The 17,426-nt window shown below is 38.2% G+C and overlaps 1 protein-coding gene across 1 annotated transcript in view; it reads left to right on the top strand.

The window, feature by feature from the left end:
• Nucleotides 1-1,547: 1,547 nt before the first annotated feature.
• Gipc2 (GIPC PDZ domain containing family member 2) overlaps nucleotides 1,548-17,426 on the top strand; it is an 84,228-nt gene continuing 68,349 nt past the window's right edge. The window contains exon 1 of the mRNA XM_076862259.1: nucleotides 1,548-2,008. Coding sequence (XP_076718374.1) covers nucleotides 1,769-2,008 — 240 coding nt within the window. The 5' untranslated portion in view covers nucleotides 1,548-1,768. The remainder of the gene's footprint in view (nucleotides 2,009-17,426) is intronic.

The raw sequence follows: 17,426 nt of genomic DNA, 5'->3' as shown, positions 1-17,426 counted from the left end.
AAACAAACAAACAAATAAAAAAAAGACTAGGACTAGAACCACCATATGACCCCGTTATATTACTCCTTTATATTTATCCTCAAGAATTAAAATCAGTATATTATAATGATACATGCATACCCGTGTTTATAGAAGCACAGTTCACAATAGCCAGACTATGGAACCAGACTAGGAGTCTATGAATGAATTGATAAAGAAAATGTGATATATATATATATATATATATATACACACACACACACACACACACACACACACACACAATGGAGTTTCAGCCATAAAGAAGAATGAAATTATGCCATTTGAAGGAAAATGGATGGAAGTGGAAACCGTTATGTCAAGTGAAACAAACCAAACTGATAAACTCAAGGGTGATATATTTTCTTTCATATATAAAAGCTAGAGAAGAAGAAGGGAAATAAAGGTGTGTGTGTTTTCGTGGCGGGGGAGATCTTATGAAAAAGGGTAGGGGACTAAGGAATGATATTGATCAAATTCTATTGCTATATTGTGTGTGTGTTCAAATACATAATGAGGAATCTCAACATTATGTACAACTGTAATGCACCAATAAAAAATTTAAAAAAACAGGTTTTCAAATATATATAGTAAAAAAAGATTGAAGAAGAATGAAAATGTCAAGATGCATTTAGAGTTCAAGACTGAAAACAGTTCATTGTATTTAGTGATTAAGAGGTACTGACCATAGTAAGCACAATTTCAGTGGAGCCAAGGGGCAAAGTCTGATCACAGTGAGTCTAAAAGCAAAGAAATGAAGAAATGCAGCTAATAATTCAAGACCGTTTTGCCTTGCTGTGAAAAACGCAGCCAGAGGGAACTTTCCCCCAAGGATGGTCGACTTGAAAATAACATAATAATCTTGACCATCTGTGGCACCAACTGGTGAGAAGCAGCACAATAGGTAGATTAAAAATAGAGCTCCTTGAAGAGGGGAGAGATCACATCAAGGGTCAAATGTAAAGATTTCTTCCTAGCTTGGAGGAGTTACAGACAAGGGATGGGAAATTGAGGTCCCTCATGCCTCACAAGGAATGGCCTCAATTCTCTCTGGGGAATGATAAGGAAGGTCCTCTGTAGAGAGAAGGGCAGAGTTGGGGCAAATGATTTGGGAGAGAAACCAGCCCAGGGAAAAGTACAAAGCACTACTGAGAGGTGCCAAGACCTGCCTGCAGGTGTGTGATTATGAACTGAATGTGTCACCAATTTCGAGGTTCTATAACTTCTCCCTTCTAACTGTACTCTACAAGTGCCGAGAAAGCAGATGAAGGTTGAGTTCCACTTAAATCCCTATCCCCAAAGGCCTAGGCCTAGGGACCCAAAGGAGAGCAGCCAAATCGTCGAGCAGACACTAGAGATTCTGAAAAGCACACAGAAAGGCCAGCATGTTTATATTCTAAGACGTATTGTTGGGAAGCGTCAGCATCCGAGGCCCTCACGGAAATCGAGTTTTTCCGGAGGAAGCATAAACCGGGAGAGAGGCTGAGGGACTGCGCACAACTTTCCTTCTCTCCAGATTCACACCGAGGGAAGGAAGGAGGGCGGTTGGTCCGGTCCAGGTGCCTGCTCCTCCACAGGGAGGAGGGGGCCCTCACCGGGCACTGCCAGGCGGAAGCGCCGTTGCCATTGGTCCAGCGGCGGCTTTTACCTGCCTGGAGCCCCGGGGGGCCCCAAGCGCAAAGTCCGCGGCGCTGGGCCAAGGAGCCGGCGACTGGCAGCGCAGGTGCGCCCACGCCCTCGGCCAGGCAAGATGCCGCTGGGGCTGCGGGGAAAGAAGAAGGCTAAGTCCAAGGAGACCGCTCGGCTGGTGGAGGGCGAGCAGGCGGGCGCGGGCGTCGGGAGCCTCCCAGATCCCCCGGTTCCCGCACGCAGGCTGGTCTTCCACACGCAGCTGGCGCACGGCAGCGCCACGGGCCGGGTGGAGGATTTCTCCAGCATCCGTGAGCTCTACGAGAAGATCGCCGGCGTGTTTGAGATCTCGCCGTCGGAGGTAAGGGCCAGATGCTCAGCCTCTCCTTCCGGCGGTCGGCCGAGCCCAGGTCGGCTTAAATTGGCTCAGACTGGTTGAGCAGCTTTCCCTAAACCCTCGGTCGCACGCACGCAGGGTGGAGTCCGCCGGGAGCGCCTCAGGGACCGAGAGAGGGAAGGGGAAAGGCACGTCCCAGGACCGGAGAAAGTCACATTCCCCACGCTCCGAGATCTGGCCTGTGGGAAACTGGGGCGAGGCGACTTTTCTTCTTCCTCATGTAAATGAGTTGGCTTTAGATGTCCCAGATTCAGCCGCTCAGGATTCCCAGAGTCCAAGATCTGGCTGGGCAAATTAATGCCCTTCATCTCAATGGGACTTTACCCTCCAGATTCCTCTGTAGGTGTGAGAGTGTTGCTGGGCCTCTGCCCAAAGTCAGGGATAGGGGCGCGAGGGTGGGGGGAGATTGGAGTGTCTTCCAGGCGATCACCAACCAAGGCCCTTGTTACCTCTCATTTGTCACTTCCAACATCAACACCAGAAACGGTGGTATTTCTAAGAAGTTTTTAAAAGCTGGGCTGTTATTTCAAGGGAGGCATGTTTTTTTTTTAAAAAAAAAATTATACTTAACTATGTGTGACTAGTTTACGCAGTTTACATGGGGGAGATGAGCTGTAACTTTTACATCCTAAACTTGAAAAGGACCTGAGAAATTTAATTCCAATGTGTGCTTGCCTGGAACTGGAGTGCTCGCAAAAGCACTAGTTTATGAGGCTTTTTTATGTGACCACGTTGTGCTTATCCAAGAGATCAAACTGTAAAATGTACTTGTGAGAACTTAGCTCGAGAAAATATTTTGTGTACATTTCTAGGAAAAGCACAGGATTTTGTTGCCTTGGACTTCTGTGTGTAAAGAGCTGCCATTGAGTGACATAGGGTAACATCTAGATATCCTTTCTTTAATTTGTTGTTTGATTTTTTTTTTAAATTAGTTGTTTGTCAAGTCTATTTAAGCGAAATTGAGGTCAAGGCAAAATTCCAAAAAGATGTGAAAGAGAACATAAAGCGTAACTCTTTGTTCTTTCGGTTTCCAAGTACTAAGGGCTAAATCACAAACCCATTTTGTAAACTATTTATATTTACATGAGACACTAATAAAACTACTTTTACAAGGGACTTTTCAACTAAAAAAAAAAAAAATCACTTTTTAAATTTTTATTTTAGTAGTACTGACATTTGGACCTAGATCCTTGCTCTTGCTGGGCAAGCACTCTGTCATTGAACTACCCTCCCCCCCCCTTTTTTATTTTTATTTTTTTGTACCAGATATTGAACTCAGGGGAACTTAACAACTGAGCCACATTCACAGCCCTTTTAAAAATTTTTTAAATTTTGAGACAGGGTCTTGCTAAGTTGCTTAGGGCCTTACTAAGTTGAGGCTGGTTTTGAACTTGATTTTCCTGCCTCAAGCCTCCTGAGTTATTGGGATCACAGGCGTGAGCAACCACACTGGCTGTCTTTCCCTTTTTTGAAATTTTGAGACAATGTCTCCCTAAGTTGCAAGAAGTTGGCCTCCAACTTGCCATCTTCCTGACTCATCCTCCCAAGTAGCTGGGATTAGAAGCAAGTGCCCCTATGCCCAATGTTAAAAAGCACTTTTGAAAGGGATCTCTTGAAAATAGAAGGGAGACTAGAAAGTTAGAGGAAGGGGACCGGGAAGAGAGAGGATTGGAGGGGAAGGGAAGGTACTGGGGTCTGAAATTGATAAATTATGCATGTGCTTGTACCAATTTGTCACAGTGAATTCTACTGTGATGTATAATTATTATGCACCAATAAAAATTTTAAAAATTGAATCATAGATAAACCAATAATTATTTTTTAATGTAAGTATGTCCTATGCAATATTAGAAATACTGATATATAATAAACAAGAGTATTCATTTTTTTGGGAAAACAAAAGTGCATTTGAAGGAACAATTCCCTTTGATCTTCTGTAGGTGAGGTAGGTGGCAAGTTAATGAGATAAACTTGAATGTGGAGCTTGGCTCTACTATATGCTAGTGTGTGGCCTTGAACAAGTTTAACTTCTCTCATTTTCAGTTAACTATAAAGTACAGATAAGGTTATCTACCTTGAAGGATATTGTGAAGACTGGACTTTGTATATAAACCTATCAGATGGCATGGCATATGATCAGTGCTCAATGAATTGTAATAAATATTATTAATGCTTAACAGTTAAATGATAAACTGAGGTATAAAGAGACTGGGCCTTGGGTAAGGTCATGTAGCTTACCAAAAAAAAAAAAAAAAAAAAAAGAAAGAAAAAAGAAAAGAAAACAACAAGCAGAGCTGTTATTTATTCTTGGATTTATTTCAATAGTGGTAAGATTGTTAAAAATACTTAACTGACAGCTTTAAATGTCTCTCCTGTGATCAAGAACACCATTCTGGTTTCTTTACATTAACAGTTTTCATTGTCCTATGACATTATTCTGAGCTCAAGATGCATGATTTTTTTCAATCCACTTAATCCCTAAGGTGGAAGTATTATTATTAATATCTGCTTCATAGAGAGGAAATGAAAGCTTTCGAATTCAGAACTTTTTTAGAATTGCACATAGTAAATGGTCAAGCCTGAAGTCCAATTTTTTTCTTCTGACTCCAAATTCCATGAAGTTTTATTGTTTCCCAATTTTTCCAGTGTCTCCTATTTTAGCAGCCATGTTCAATATTTTCAGTTTCCAGTGCACTGATTAGCACGATAAAATTCCAAACTAATGAACATAAGGTGTTTTGATGTGTTGTATCAAAGTTCATAAACATGTGTATGTGTGTGTATGTGTTTGTATATGTTTAATTTTTTTTTTAGTTGTAAATGGACACATATCTTTATTTATTTATTTTTATGTAGTGCTGAGGATTGAACTGAGTACTTCACATGTGCAAGGCAAGTGCTCTACCACTGAGTCACAACCCCAGCCCCATAAGTATATTTTATTGCCCTAATATATGTATATTAGCATGGTTATGTGCATAACCAACATTAATGATTAAAAATAGTTATGGCTGGGGTATGTGACTCAGTAAAGTACTTGACTAGCATATGTGAGGCCCTGGATTCAATTCTCAACACCACATATAAATAAAAGTTTTGTTGGCAACTAAAAAAAATTTTTAAAAAATAGTTAATAAATATGTGCAGGATACTTGCTCAGCATGCTTGAGGCCCTGGGTTCAATCTGAAATGAGGCAAGCAAAGAATTACAAGTCATACATACTGAAAATTGTCCCATTCACAGATGTTGTAGTTCTAGAAAACATTGCAGTGAATTTGCACAAATTCCAGAAAATAAGTAAAGCTAGCAAGTTATAGCATATGACCTCAAAGTAAAAAAATAAAATTTTTTTATATACTAGCAGTGAATAACTACAAAAGGAAAATTGAAAATGAATATCATTTACAAGAGCCCAAAAAACAAATGTGGGACTGTAACTTGGTGGTAGAGCTGTTGTCTAGTATGCCCAAGGCCTTGGGTTTTATTCCCAGCATAGAAAAAAAAATCTAGGTTTAATCTAACAAAATATATACATGATCTGTAAGAGAATTCCAGTTCCAGCATGTTAGACTAATTGGAGCACTATTTTGTGGGACAAAGTGTTGCCTGGCTCTTCAATTAAAAAAATAAATAAACCAATTAAGACCTTTAAAAAATATGTGCAGGATAAACCTTTGGCCATCATTGTATAGTATGCCTTAAGTATCTCAGTAGTTAACTTTGAAACAAAAGTTAATTATTAAAATCAAATTCACACCAGAGAGATTCCATTCATTTTCCCATTCTCCTAGCAAGAGGAATAGTGATGCAAATAGTTTTTGAGGTATCAGTGCATATGAAACAGAATATTTCCCTCTTAAAAGGACTGAATAGATAGTTAACTTGGAAGGCCGGCCTTTTCTCAAGGGACGTGGCTGTAAGGATATAAATGGAACTTTATAGAGAGAAATATACTTTTTTTGGGGGGGGGGGATGGAGTACCAGGGATTGAACACAGGGGTGCTTAACCACTGAGCTACAACCCCAGCCCTTATTATTTTTTATTTGAGACAGGGTTTTGCTAAGTTGCTTAAGGCTTTGTGAAGTTGCTGAGACTGGCTTTGAATTTGTGATCCTCTTGTCTCAGCCTCCCAATCCTCTGGGGTTACAGGTGTGGGCCAACTCACCCAGATAGAAGCTGTATACTCTTTACTGAGGGAAAAGAACAGGATTAGATGTCAGATGGGGCACATTCAGATAAATTTCTGGGGCCCATAATGTGCCCATACCTGTTCTAGGTTTGTAGTCAGCAGTTTGGTCACTTTTTACCCTCATGAGAGTTCTTCTCATTTTATAGTTGTGCCAAATGAGTTGGTGAGCTAGCCCAGAATCACTCAGATCATGGTAGAGCTGGAATTTGAATTTGGGTTTCCTGGTTTCAAGGAACCAGCTGGAAAATTCTGAGTAACTGCTTTCAAATTCCAAATACAAACCTGGGAAAACCTTCTTTTTAGACAAATAGTTTTTCAACTCAAAATGATGCTTCTGTGAAATTGACAGTTGTGGATTTCGACTGTTTCATGGTCCCTGAAGGGAGAAGCTAATGAAGCCTGTGAATCTCTTAAGATTTGTTACTAACGCTGGCAGGTTGCAGTCTATTGTGATCATTACATTGAAACAGATGGTCAATTATGCAGAAATCCCATATATCTGATGTCTTTTTTCTAAAACAACTAAATGAGCAATTCAGTAAAAAGAGAAAAAAGAGAAAGTAAATTAATCTTAGCTAAAAAATAGTTATAACATAAATGCAGGAGCAATTTTTCAGAAAGTTTAATACCATCTTTAAAAATATTCAGGTTACATAAAAGAGTTGAGTCATTATTTATGACTATAGCTCTTAAGCATAGTCATAAATTTGGTTGAAGAGGCGTTTTGAATATTTGACTACTGTAATTATTTGGCAAGTAGTTTGTGCCATGACATGTTTTCTTCACTTAAATTTTTATTTTGAGGCAAGATTGTAGGAAAAGATAATGAGTTGAAAAGCTTTTAAAGCAATAAATCAGTTTTGTAGTTAGAAGCTTGACATGTCCAATAACTAAAAACCCAGACTCAGTTTCTTTATAGAATTCAGATATTATTTCCTTTTGACTTGGTTATAACATGTTGAGTATCACTTATCTGAAATGCTTGAGACAGAAATGTTTTGGATTTCAGATATTTTTAAATTTTGGAATATTACCATATACATAATGAAATGTCTTAGGGATGGGACTCAAGTGTAAGTATGAAATTCATTTATGTTTTCTATATATCTTATACACATAGCCTGAAGGTACTATTATACAATATTTTAAAAAAATTTTTTTTTAGTTGTAGATGGACACAATATCTTTATTTATTTATTTATTTTTATGTAGTGCTGAGGATCGATTCCAGTGTCTCACATATGCGAGGCAAGCACTCTACCACTGAGCTACAACCCCAGCCTCCTATTATACAATGTTTTTAACCTATATATTGACTGTGACCCATCATATAAAGTCAGTGATGAATTTTCCACTTCTGGCATTGTGTCATAACTCAAAAAGTTATAGATTTTGGAGTACTTCAAATTTAAGATTAGGAAAGCTCAACCAATATGAGTTTGTATATATTAGACACCAAACAGTTCATTGAATGAATAAATGAATCATTCAGTGATTCATTCTCTTGACATGTAAGGTAGAGAAATAGAACAGCATAGTTGGGAGGTAGAGAAGACAAGAGATGCGATTTGTTGTTGTTGTTGTTGTTAAGGATTTCACTGTATTGCCCAATCTGGCCTTGAATTCCTATGCTCAAGTAATCATCCTGCTTCAGCTCAGATTACATAGATATGCCACCACACCTGGCAAGAGCTGTGGTTTTAAAATTTTAAATTTTGTGTGTGCAAACATGTTCTTATTTCTCTTAACCCAATCAACCTTCCCTTGATACTGGTTCCCATCCTCCCCACCCCATTTCTCCTTAATAGCAAAACTCTTCCAAAGCTGCTATTTCCAATGAAATGTGTTTTGTATCTCACTCTTTGATCAAATCCTCCATGGATTTCCATCTCACTTTGAACAAAAATTCTGTGATGGGCTCTAGGCCCTGTTATTACCACTCTGCCATCATTGTTCCAATGCTGGCAGGATGCTCTAACCAGTCTGGCTACCAGGCTAGTCCTTGAACACTGGAGCCTGAGGGTTTTTGTATTGGCTCTTGTCTCTGCCAGAACCTCTTCCTACAGAATGCTCTTTTTAAAATCTGCATAGTGTCATGTTGGCAAGGCTGACATTAATCTTCCAATCTAGATGAATAGCAACCCCATTCCCTTCTCCACTTAATTCTTCTCTATGAAGTATCTCCACTTAATTTTTCTCTATCACTTACTTTGTTTATTACTTTTATTATTTACTTTGTTTGTTTGTCCCCTTACCCCCACTAGAATATAAGCACCATAAAGGCAGTAAGTTTTGTCTTTTGTGTTTACTGATATAGCCCCAAGGGCCTAGAACTATACCTGGAACATCCTTGGAGCTCAAAAAATAATTGTTGAATAAAAGAATCCTCACAAATTCTGTACTTAAATTCTGCATCTTTAACATAAAGATTTACTATTGATTGTAACACTGACATCTTATGTAGATATTAACTTTTTTATATTGTAGAGGGGAAAGAGACTTGTTGGGGAGGGGTATGAGGACATTCATATCTTGTTTTAAGTTTTAAATAAAATATTTAAGATGTACAATATTTGATATGCATGTAGAGTGAGTAATTATGTCATACTAATTGACATATCCATCTTAGAAATACAAAGTTGGAGGCTGTGTTAGCAAGCAAAGTTGCTTCCTAAATGAGTTACAGCATATGGGGAGCTGCCTTGTGAGGCTTCCCAGAAACTGCTTCTCCTACTACACTTGCTGGCACCAGCACTGAGTGTGTATGGAAATCAATACTGTGTATTTATGTGGCACTTCTGAAGAGTATGAAATGTTCTTCAGATTTTACCATTTCCCAGCAAGGCACATAACTGGCAAATGAAACTGTTGTCTCTTTGGTTCACAAATGGAAGCTCAAGGAAGAATGGAGAAAGATGGAATCCATTGACTTGCGCGTAGCCCCCAGAAGCAACAGCAAACCCACAAAATGAGGGGATCAGAAATTTTGGCGTGAATATCACCTTTGACCTCTAAGTAAACCCAATAAAATGGAATGGAAAGAGCATAAGAGAAAAGCAGCCCCTGGCATCTGGGAGTTGGCCTGACACTCCTGGGTTGGTATTGGTGTTCTCCCATTGCACATAAACAATTCCACAGAATGTTGGCATCAGGTAAAAATGCTATGTGACTGAGGTAGTATGTCCCACCTAGTAAACAGGTTTACTAAGACACTTGGTCATAGGATTGACCCTCCTTCCTGACAGCACTCTCTCTACAGCAAACCTGTGCTTCTTTGAACTTTCCCCCAATTCACCAAACACTAAGCCCAAACTTTTTCTTAGGCATTTGTCTGTGGTGTTTGTGAGATATTTCCAGGGCCTTGCACTACCCCTGAGCTAAATCCCCAGTCCCTCTTTCTCCCCAAGATTTCACATGGAATGCAGTCTCCCTGTGGAGCTCTTGGTGTTTATTGCAAGGAGCAATAAACTTCAGGTGAGAAATCCCTGGTGATCTTTGACTATTGGGTATTGACAGTTGTCATTGCTGGGTTATTGTAATTTTGTAAAGAGGCACTTTGAATTTGGTTTTCCTGATTTCATCTGTCTTCTATTTTAATATTTTGGAGCTTTGATCATATCAATTTCCTCAAAAGCTTCCAGGGCAGTGGGGCACAGTGGCACTCTGGAGGCCGAGGCAGGAGAATCGCAAGTTCAAGGCCAGCCTCAGCAACTTAGTGAGACCTGTCTCAAAATAAAAAGTTAAAAAGCACTAGGGATGTACCTCAGTAGCAAAGCATTTCTGGGTTCAATCCGTAGCATCAAAAGTGGAAAAACAAAAAACAAAACCACACACACACACACACACACACACACACACACACTCCAGGCTTCTAGTTTCTTGCCAATACCATGACTCTCCATGCCTAAGCAAAACAATTTCTCATATTCCTTGCTTGAGTCCTATACTATGGCAGCTGCTGCCACCACTGCTTTTGACAATCTCTTCATTACAGTTCAGAATATTTAAGTGTTTAATTCCTCTGTGCCCTTTCTCATGCTGTTCTTTGTTTCTTAGTATAGTCTGTACTCATCTTTCCAATCTCAACTGTCATTTCCTCCAAGAAACCATCCTGTGAACCTATCAGTCTAGATTGCTGCAGGTGTATAAGTTTGAATGTAGCACCAGCCCACTGAATTGAATTTAGTTTCTCCTCTATCTCTTCCAGAGGGCTGGGACTTTTTTTCTCTCTTAAAAATCTTGTTCCCTAAACTGGGAATGGAACCACCATTTGACCCAGCTATTCTGCTCCTTGGTTTATACCTAAAGAACTTAAAAACAGCATACTACAGGGACACAGCCACATCAATGTTTATAGCAGCACAATTCACAATAGCTAAATTGTGGAACCAATCTAGATGTCTTTCAGTAGATGAATGGATAAAAAAATGGGGTATATATACACAATGGAATATTGCTCAGCATTAAAAGAGAATAAAATCATGGCATTTGCAGTTAAATGGATGGAGTTGGAGAATATTATGCTAAGTGAAGTAAGTCAATCCTCAAAAACCAAATGCCAAATGTTTTCTGTGATATAAGGATGCTGATTTATAATAGGGATGGCAGTGGGGAGCATGGGAGGAATAGACAAACTTTAGATAGGGAGAAGGGGAGGGAGTATAAGGGAGGGGCCATGGGGTTAGGAAAGATGGTGGAATGAGATGGACATCATTACCCCAAATACATGTATGAAGACACAAATGGTGTGACTCTACTTTGTGTACAACCAGAGACATGAAAAATTGTGCTCTGTATGTGTAATATGAATTGAATTGCATTCTGCTTTCATATAATACAAATTAGATTTTTTTAAAAAGTATACAAAAAAAATCTTGTTCCCTGAATCAATAGATGGTTAGCCACTCCATAAAAGTTTACTAAATAAAAGTATATGAGTGATACAATAGGCAGTGAAGCTGACAATGTAGATGATAGTTGAAGGTTGTCTAAATGTCCTAGGAATTGTACAAATTTTATTCTGTAGACGGTGTGAATAACTCAGATGTTTTTCAGAAGAGGTAATGATGCTCGATGTATATTTTATAAAGGAAAACACAACCAACCATCCATTAGCTATGTTTTCTTTATAAATAATATTTGACTTAAGTTGAATATAGTGATGTTTTCTGGATTTGTCTAGTATCATCTCAGAAGTTATAAATATGTTACAGTTATTATGTATGCTCAATATATCCCTATGAGCATTAGCTTCATTTTTTTGTATAAAAATTTCAAGCAAGAACAACATGACTCATTTTGAGAAGTAGGAGGAAAATTTAACCAGCTGTCTTCTACATCTCATTGCTCTAAGGAAGGTAAGAATAGATAAGCCTGCTTCATGTTGTGCTATACCTCCTCTGAAGTAGGTGTATGAACAAACTCCAGGGTAAACTGGAACCCTTGGGCTGGGTAGTCCCCTCTTCAATCCCCAGATACCCTTCAGGCTGAAGGCTGGCCCTGTCATCTCCTCTTACCCCAGCTGGTGTCCTCTTTACTTTCCCTTGCTTCTCAAGCCATCCTGAGTGGAGTGGAAGGCTCTTGCAGGTTTCAAGAGATGGAGACACTCAGGTAACTGTGGGCAATTTATATGTATTCACCTGTCTGTTTGGGCTGCTGTAATGAACTGTTATAAATCAACTGACTAATGAACAAATTTATTTATCCCAGTAGTGGAGACTGGGAAGTCCTAGATTGAAATGCCAGTAGATTTGGTGTCTGGTGAAGGACCCTTTTTGGTTCATAGATGATACCTTTGTTCTCAGAAGGCAGAAGGGACAAGGGAGCTCTTTGGAGCCTCTTATATGGGCATCAATCCCATTCATGAGACTCCAGCCTTATGACCTAACCACCTCCCCAAAATTATTACCTTGGGAGTTAGGATTTAACATGGATTTTAACATATGTATTTTGGGAGGACAAAAACATTGTTTATACCAGTTAATATTATTCGGATGTAGAGGGAGGTAAGGAAGCCCAGGACAGCTTCTGCACCTGCACAGTTATGTTCCATGGACAACTGGAACATGGTTCCTCCCGCCTAGATTAAAGTAGTAGCTGTACATGCTAGAGAACCAAGAGTAAGTCTAGTTGCTTCTTCTGTCTCCTCCATCTCAGTCTTCTTCTCTCTGGTGACTACCACTTCTGAATGGTTCTTTCTTCACATACATTTTTTTTTTTTTACTTTACTCCTCCAAGACTCTTTTTGCTTTGTCTCTTTGTCTTTATGTTTCTCTGCCTCTTTGATTTCTGTGCCTTACTTTGTGTGTCTCAAACAAAGTCTCTAAGAGAGTGTCTGTTGTGTCAGGAAACAGTACTTGTGGGATAGGCCGCTCAAGTGTGGGCTCATCTCTGCTCCAGCTTGTGAGGTCTTATGGTTTAAAGACTGTGTACATGACAGGTATTCAGAGACTTGCGGAACTGGGGAAATGCAAATGGCAGATACCTTCCGTGGCCTGTCTAGAACATGAAATTATAGTCTGTTCTTTGTGCTTTTATGCATCATTTTCCTCTTTACCTGGAACTCTTTCCCATGTTCTTTTCTGTCAACTCTTACTTAGGCTATAAAACTCAAGAGTCACTACCCAAAACCTTCGCTCCACCTCAGGGCTGGGTTCCATGCCTTTTCTTTGAGCTTCTATGACTCTCTTCCATGAGACTGAGAGCTGCTCTGGGCAGGGGCTGGCAGCTGGTGTGCAGTAAAACTTTTTATTACAGAAACTTTATAAATATATGTTAAAGTAAGAAAATAGTGTAATTAACTTCCATGTGCCCAGATGCAACAGTTATCAACATGAGCCAACATTTATTCTTTTCATATCCAATTTAAAAAGTTTTTATTATTAAATTTAACACATTAAGGCAAAGCACATAAAACAATTTAATGGATGGGTTGAACACTCTTGTAAATCATACATGTGTTTAGGATATAGATAGCTTGGCAGCCACCTGAGAACCTTTTATGTGATCCTTCCACCTGTCCCCTAAGAATAACTACTATCTTGACTTATGGTAATGAATCCTGCACTTTTTTCTCAAAGTATACTTTCTTTCTTTCTTTTTTTTCTTTTTAATATTTTTTAGTTCTCAATGGACTTTACTGTGTTTATTTATATATGGTGCTGAGAATTGAACCCAGTGCCTCATATATGCTAGGCAAGCACTCTACCACTGAGCCGCAATCCCAGCCCTCAAAGTATACTTTCTTTTTAAAAAAATTTTTTTGTTGTTGTGGATGGATCTTTATTTAATTTATTTACATGTAGTGCTGAGGATCAAACCCAGTGCCTCAACACATGCTAGGAAAGCGCTCTATCACTGAGCCACAACCCCAGCCCCTCGAAGTGTACTTTCTTAAACATAATATTTTAGATTTCTTTTACATATTTCTTTTGAGTCTCTCTCAATCTATAGTTCACCCTTGCTCTTTCCCCCTTCCCAATATATTTGTTGAAGAAGCCAGATCTTTTATGCTGTATGGTTTTTCATACTTTGTTTTTTGTTGTTAAATTTCTGTAGTATAATTAAGCATTCATCATCATTGTATTTCTTATACTTTGATAGTTGTATCTTCAGGCTTAATCCAGTGAGTTCTTTTTTACCTCCTGTTGAGACATGTCAAAAGTATAGATAAAATTTTGTGCTGATTGATTGAATGAATAAAATCAACAGAGAAAATAGGGTACCTTTTACAATATTGTATGTATCTCTGCTGGAATAGACTCCGTACCATTTGAAAAGTTCCTTGCATATTCTGTGTTTCAGTGTTTGCATAGTAAAATAGTTGTGATTTTATTTTGTTCTTTTCCTTTTTTTTTTTTTTTTTTGGTACTGGGGTTTGAATTCAGGAATGCTCTCCCAATGAGCTACATGCCCAGTCCTTTTTATTTTTGTATTCTGAGATAGGGTCTTGTTAAATTGCCTAGGCTAACCTTAAACTTTCAATCCTCTTGAGTCAGTCTCCCAATAGTTTGGATTACAGGTATGTAACACTGCACCCAGTTGTAGCTATGTTATTCTACAACCTTCTGAGCATAAAGCTAGAACTATCTATTTTACCAGTCATACCCCTGGCAAAGCCAGTTGGACTCTTTTCTGAATCTGAATGCTGGCAGAATTTTAATTCTTCAAAAGAATTCTCTGGAGATATATTTATTTCTGCTATGTTTGTGAAGAATCAAGTACAGGAAGAGAAAACCATAAAGCTCTCTAATAAAAAAGGTGTTTATCATACAAAAAAAATGTCTACTTATTTGTATATGTTATGAATTTGTAACAGGATAGACTAATTATAATATAGTTTTAAAATATTTTTAACTTTTGTGGTACTGGGGGGTTAAACCATGCTTGGAAAGTGCTCTACCCTAAAGCACTTTTTAAAATTTTATTTTGAGACAGGATCTTGTTAAGTTGCTTATATTGGCCTCAAATTTGTGATTCTCTTGCTTCAGCCTCCTAAGTAAAAGGGATTGCAGGTGTGTGCCACCAGACCCAGCATTGAATAAGTCTTTTAAGTAGAAGGTACACATATTGAGCCTGTTTAGTCTTACCATTCATTAGAAATTCTTGAGTACTAACCTATTCTAGTCACTGCTCCAAATCTTGGAATTCATTAGTGAATAAAATAGACAAAGTTCCTGCCAGCATGGAACTTATGTTCAAGTCTTCCCTTCTCTGAGATGGTTATTTCTTGAGTCAGTGCCACACCAGCCAGACAGTACAGTGAGCATTTGTTGGCCTATTGTCTGTTGTCTGAGCTCTTATGAATACAGGGTTTCTCTTTACACACACATTTCTTTCATTGTAAGAAAAATGGACCTAGAAGATTATGTTAAGCAGGAGGAGACATAAGCATGTTTATGTCTTTTTGCTCAAAAACCCTTCATCATTTATTTGGTCACTCCTAATGCTGTCTCTGCACCCTGTGCTCTGAAACCTCTTATATGTGGAAGATAACATAGTGGTTAGAAGTGTCACTAACTGTGAGAGCTTGAGCACATTCCTGGCTGCTCATTGTTTCTGTTCCTCATCTGTAAAATGGGGCCAATGATGAAGCTCAATATAAAAGGTCGTTGTGAGGAGTATATGAAATTATGTATGTTTGATCAGTGCCTGATATTTAATAGGTATTTGTGAAGTGTTAGTTATAATTCTAGAGTTGAAAGGGTCTTTATTGTATTTTAACTTTTTTTTACTTATTTATCAAATAAACAACATTTCTGATTATTTTTAAGTGTTTTAAACAGCTTTATTGAGCTATAATTCACATATCACATAATTTACCCATTAAAAGCTTCAATCCTAATCCCAGTTATTTGGGAGACTGAGTTTGAGGGCAGCCTCAGCAATTTAGTGAGAGCCTGTTTCAAAACAAAAATAAAAAGGGCTGGGGATGTAGCTCAGTGATCCAGGGACTCTAGGGTCAATTCCCAGGACTGCAAAGGAATGAACAAACAAGGTATATAATCCAGTGTTTTTTAGTATGTTCACAGAGATGTGCAGCCATCACCTCAATCAATTTTAGAGCACTTTTATCACCCCAAAAGAAATGAATAACCATTTATTCCCAATCCCTCCCTCCTCCTACCTTCTCCCCACCCTTAAGCTCTCTGGCCCCAGATGATATTTATCGACTTTTGGTCTTTATATATTTACATATTTATAACTTCCCCATCCCCAATATAACTTGTAACTAATTTTTATGGAAGGCATGTACTTATCTGGGTGCTTGCTATTAGTTCAGCTCTATGCCAGAAATACAAAGGTGAAAAGACAGCCCCCTCCTCCAGCGGAATTGGGTTTAAAAAGACAAGTGACATGACAAACTAGTGTAAGGTTTCCTAAAAATGCCTAGAAAAATGTCTTCTGTTCTCAAATAACTTTGGGAAATGTATTTTGTAAACTCATAGTATGTATCAAAGACTCAAGGAATCTAATAAAAGTTAAAAAATCTAAGAATCTTGGTGTTTATCATTTCCCACATTTGTTTAACTAGGGAACTCTCCATTTCTCCCCTGCATAACACTCCTTAGGCCAATATTTTGAGGCCTATAATTTTTTAAACTATTGATTAAAAAAAAAACACAACTCTTTATCAATTGTTTTATTTTATAATAAAAGTTTCCTATTTATGATACTTTTTAATGTTTCAATTAGTAAAGGCTTCTCTTTAACTCATTTAGAACAGCGGTGCCAGGTAGTTTCCATTTGATTCACATCCTCTGCTGATCTTTGGACTGTTTGTTCATGTCACCATCCAACTTTGGGCAGGTCTTCTGCTTAACTGTGCCTCAGATTCTTCATATGAATAGAGGGCAAGTGGACCAGAGCAGTGGTGTCCAAAGCTTGTTGTAGCTCAAAATCACCTGGTCATCCTTTTAAAGAACATAAGTTTCTGGGCCTTACCCTTACAGCTTTGAACAAAGGTCTGAGAATGTTCTATATATATATTTTTTTTAATATTTATTTTTTTTAGTTATAGGTGGACACAATATCTTTATTTTATTTTTATGTGGTGCTGAGGATCAAACCCAGTGCCTCACTCATGCGAGGCGAGCTTTTTCCCTCTGAGCCACAACCCCAGCCCTATATTTATTTTTAAAATTTGTTCTTTTTAGTAGAGTCATGTATAAATACTTTGACGTATTTATACAAACATGGAGTATAAAAACTTCCCTGATAGCGTTAGGTAGCTGGTCTGTCACCCGTTTGTAGATGAAGTCCTTTGCAAGTGGGTGGAACATTGAAATCCTTGAAATGGTAGAGACCCTGGTGTAATTTAAGTGTTCATTTGGAGAGCACTTCATTCTTGTTAGAAAAGTGCTGGACAGAGAGCTTAAAACTGAAGTGCTAATAATAGTTTCTGTCAATTAGAGATAAATACTAAATGCATTTAAAGTGTTTTTGAACTCCGTGAGGAATTTTAGAAAATATAATTCCATGCATGTAATTCAGTAAGGTACAGTAATATAAACTTGAGATTAAAGTGTTTAAGTATGTTAGCTGTATTTTTTGCTTTTCTGACATCAAATGTAATTCTTGAAAATTTGGCATGGTGGTATCACATAAGCTCTTTCGTTGTTACTTCAAAGCTTTTGAACATAGGGAGGATAGTTGTAATTAGTTTCTTAAAGTCTATTTCTATTCCAACCTA

Source organism: Callospermophilus lateralis, chromosome 7 (genome assembly GCF_048772815.1).
Source record: "Callospermophilus lateralis isolate mCalLat2 chromosome 7, mCalLat2.hap1, whole genome shotgun sequence".
Taxonomy (NCBI): domain Eukaryota; kingdom Metazoa; phylum Chordata; class Mammalia; order Rodentia; family Sciuridae; genus Callospermophilus; species Callospermophilus lateralis.
This window is presented reverse-complemented; position numbering and strand designations above follow the sequence as displayed.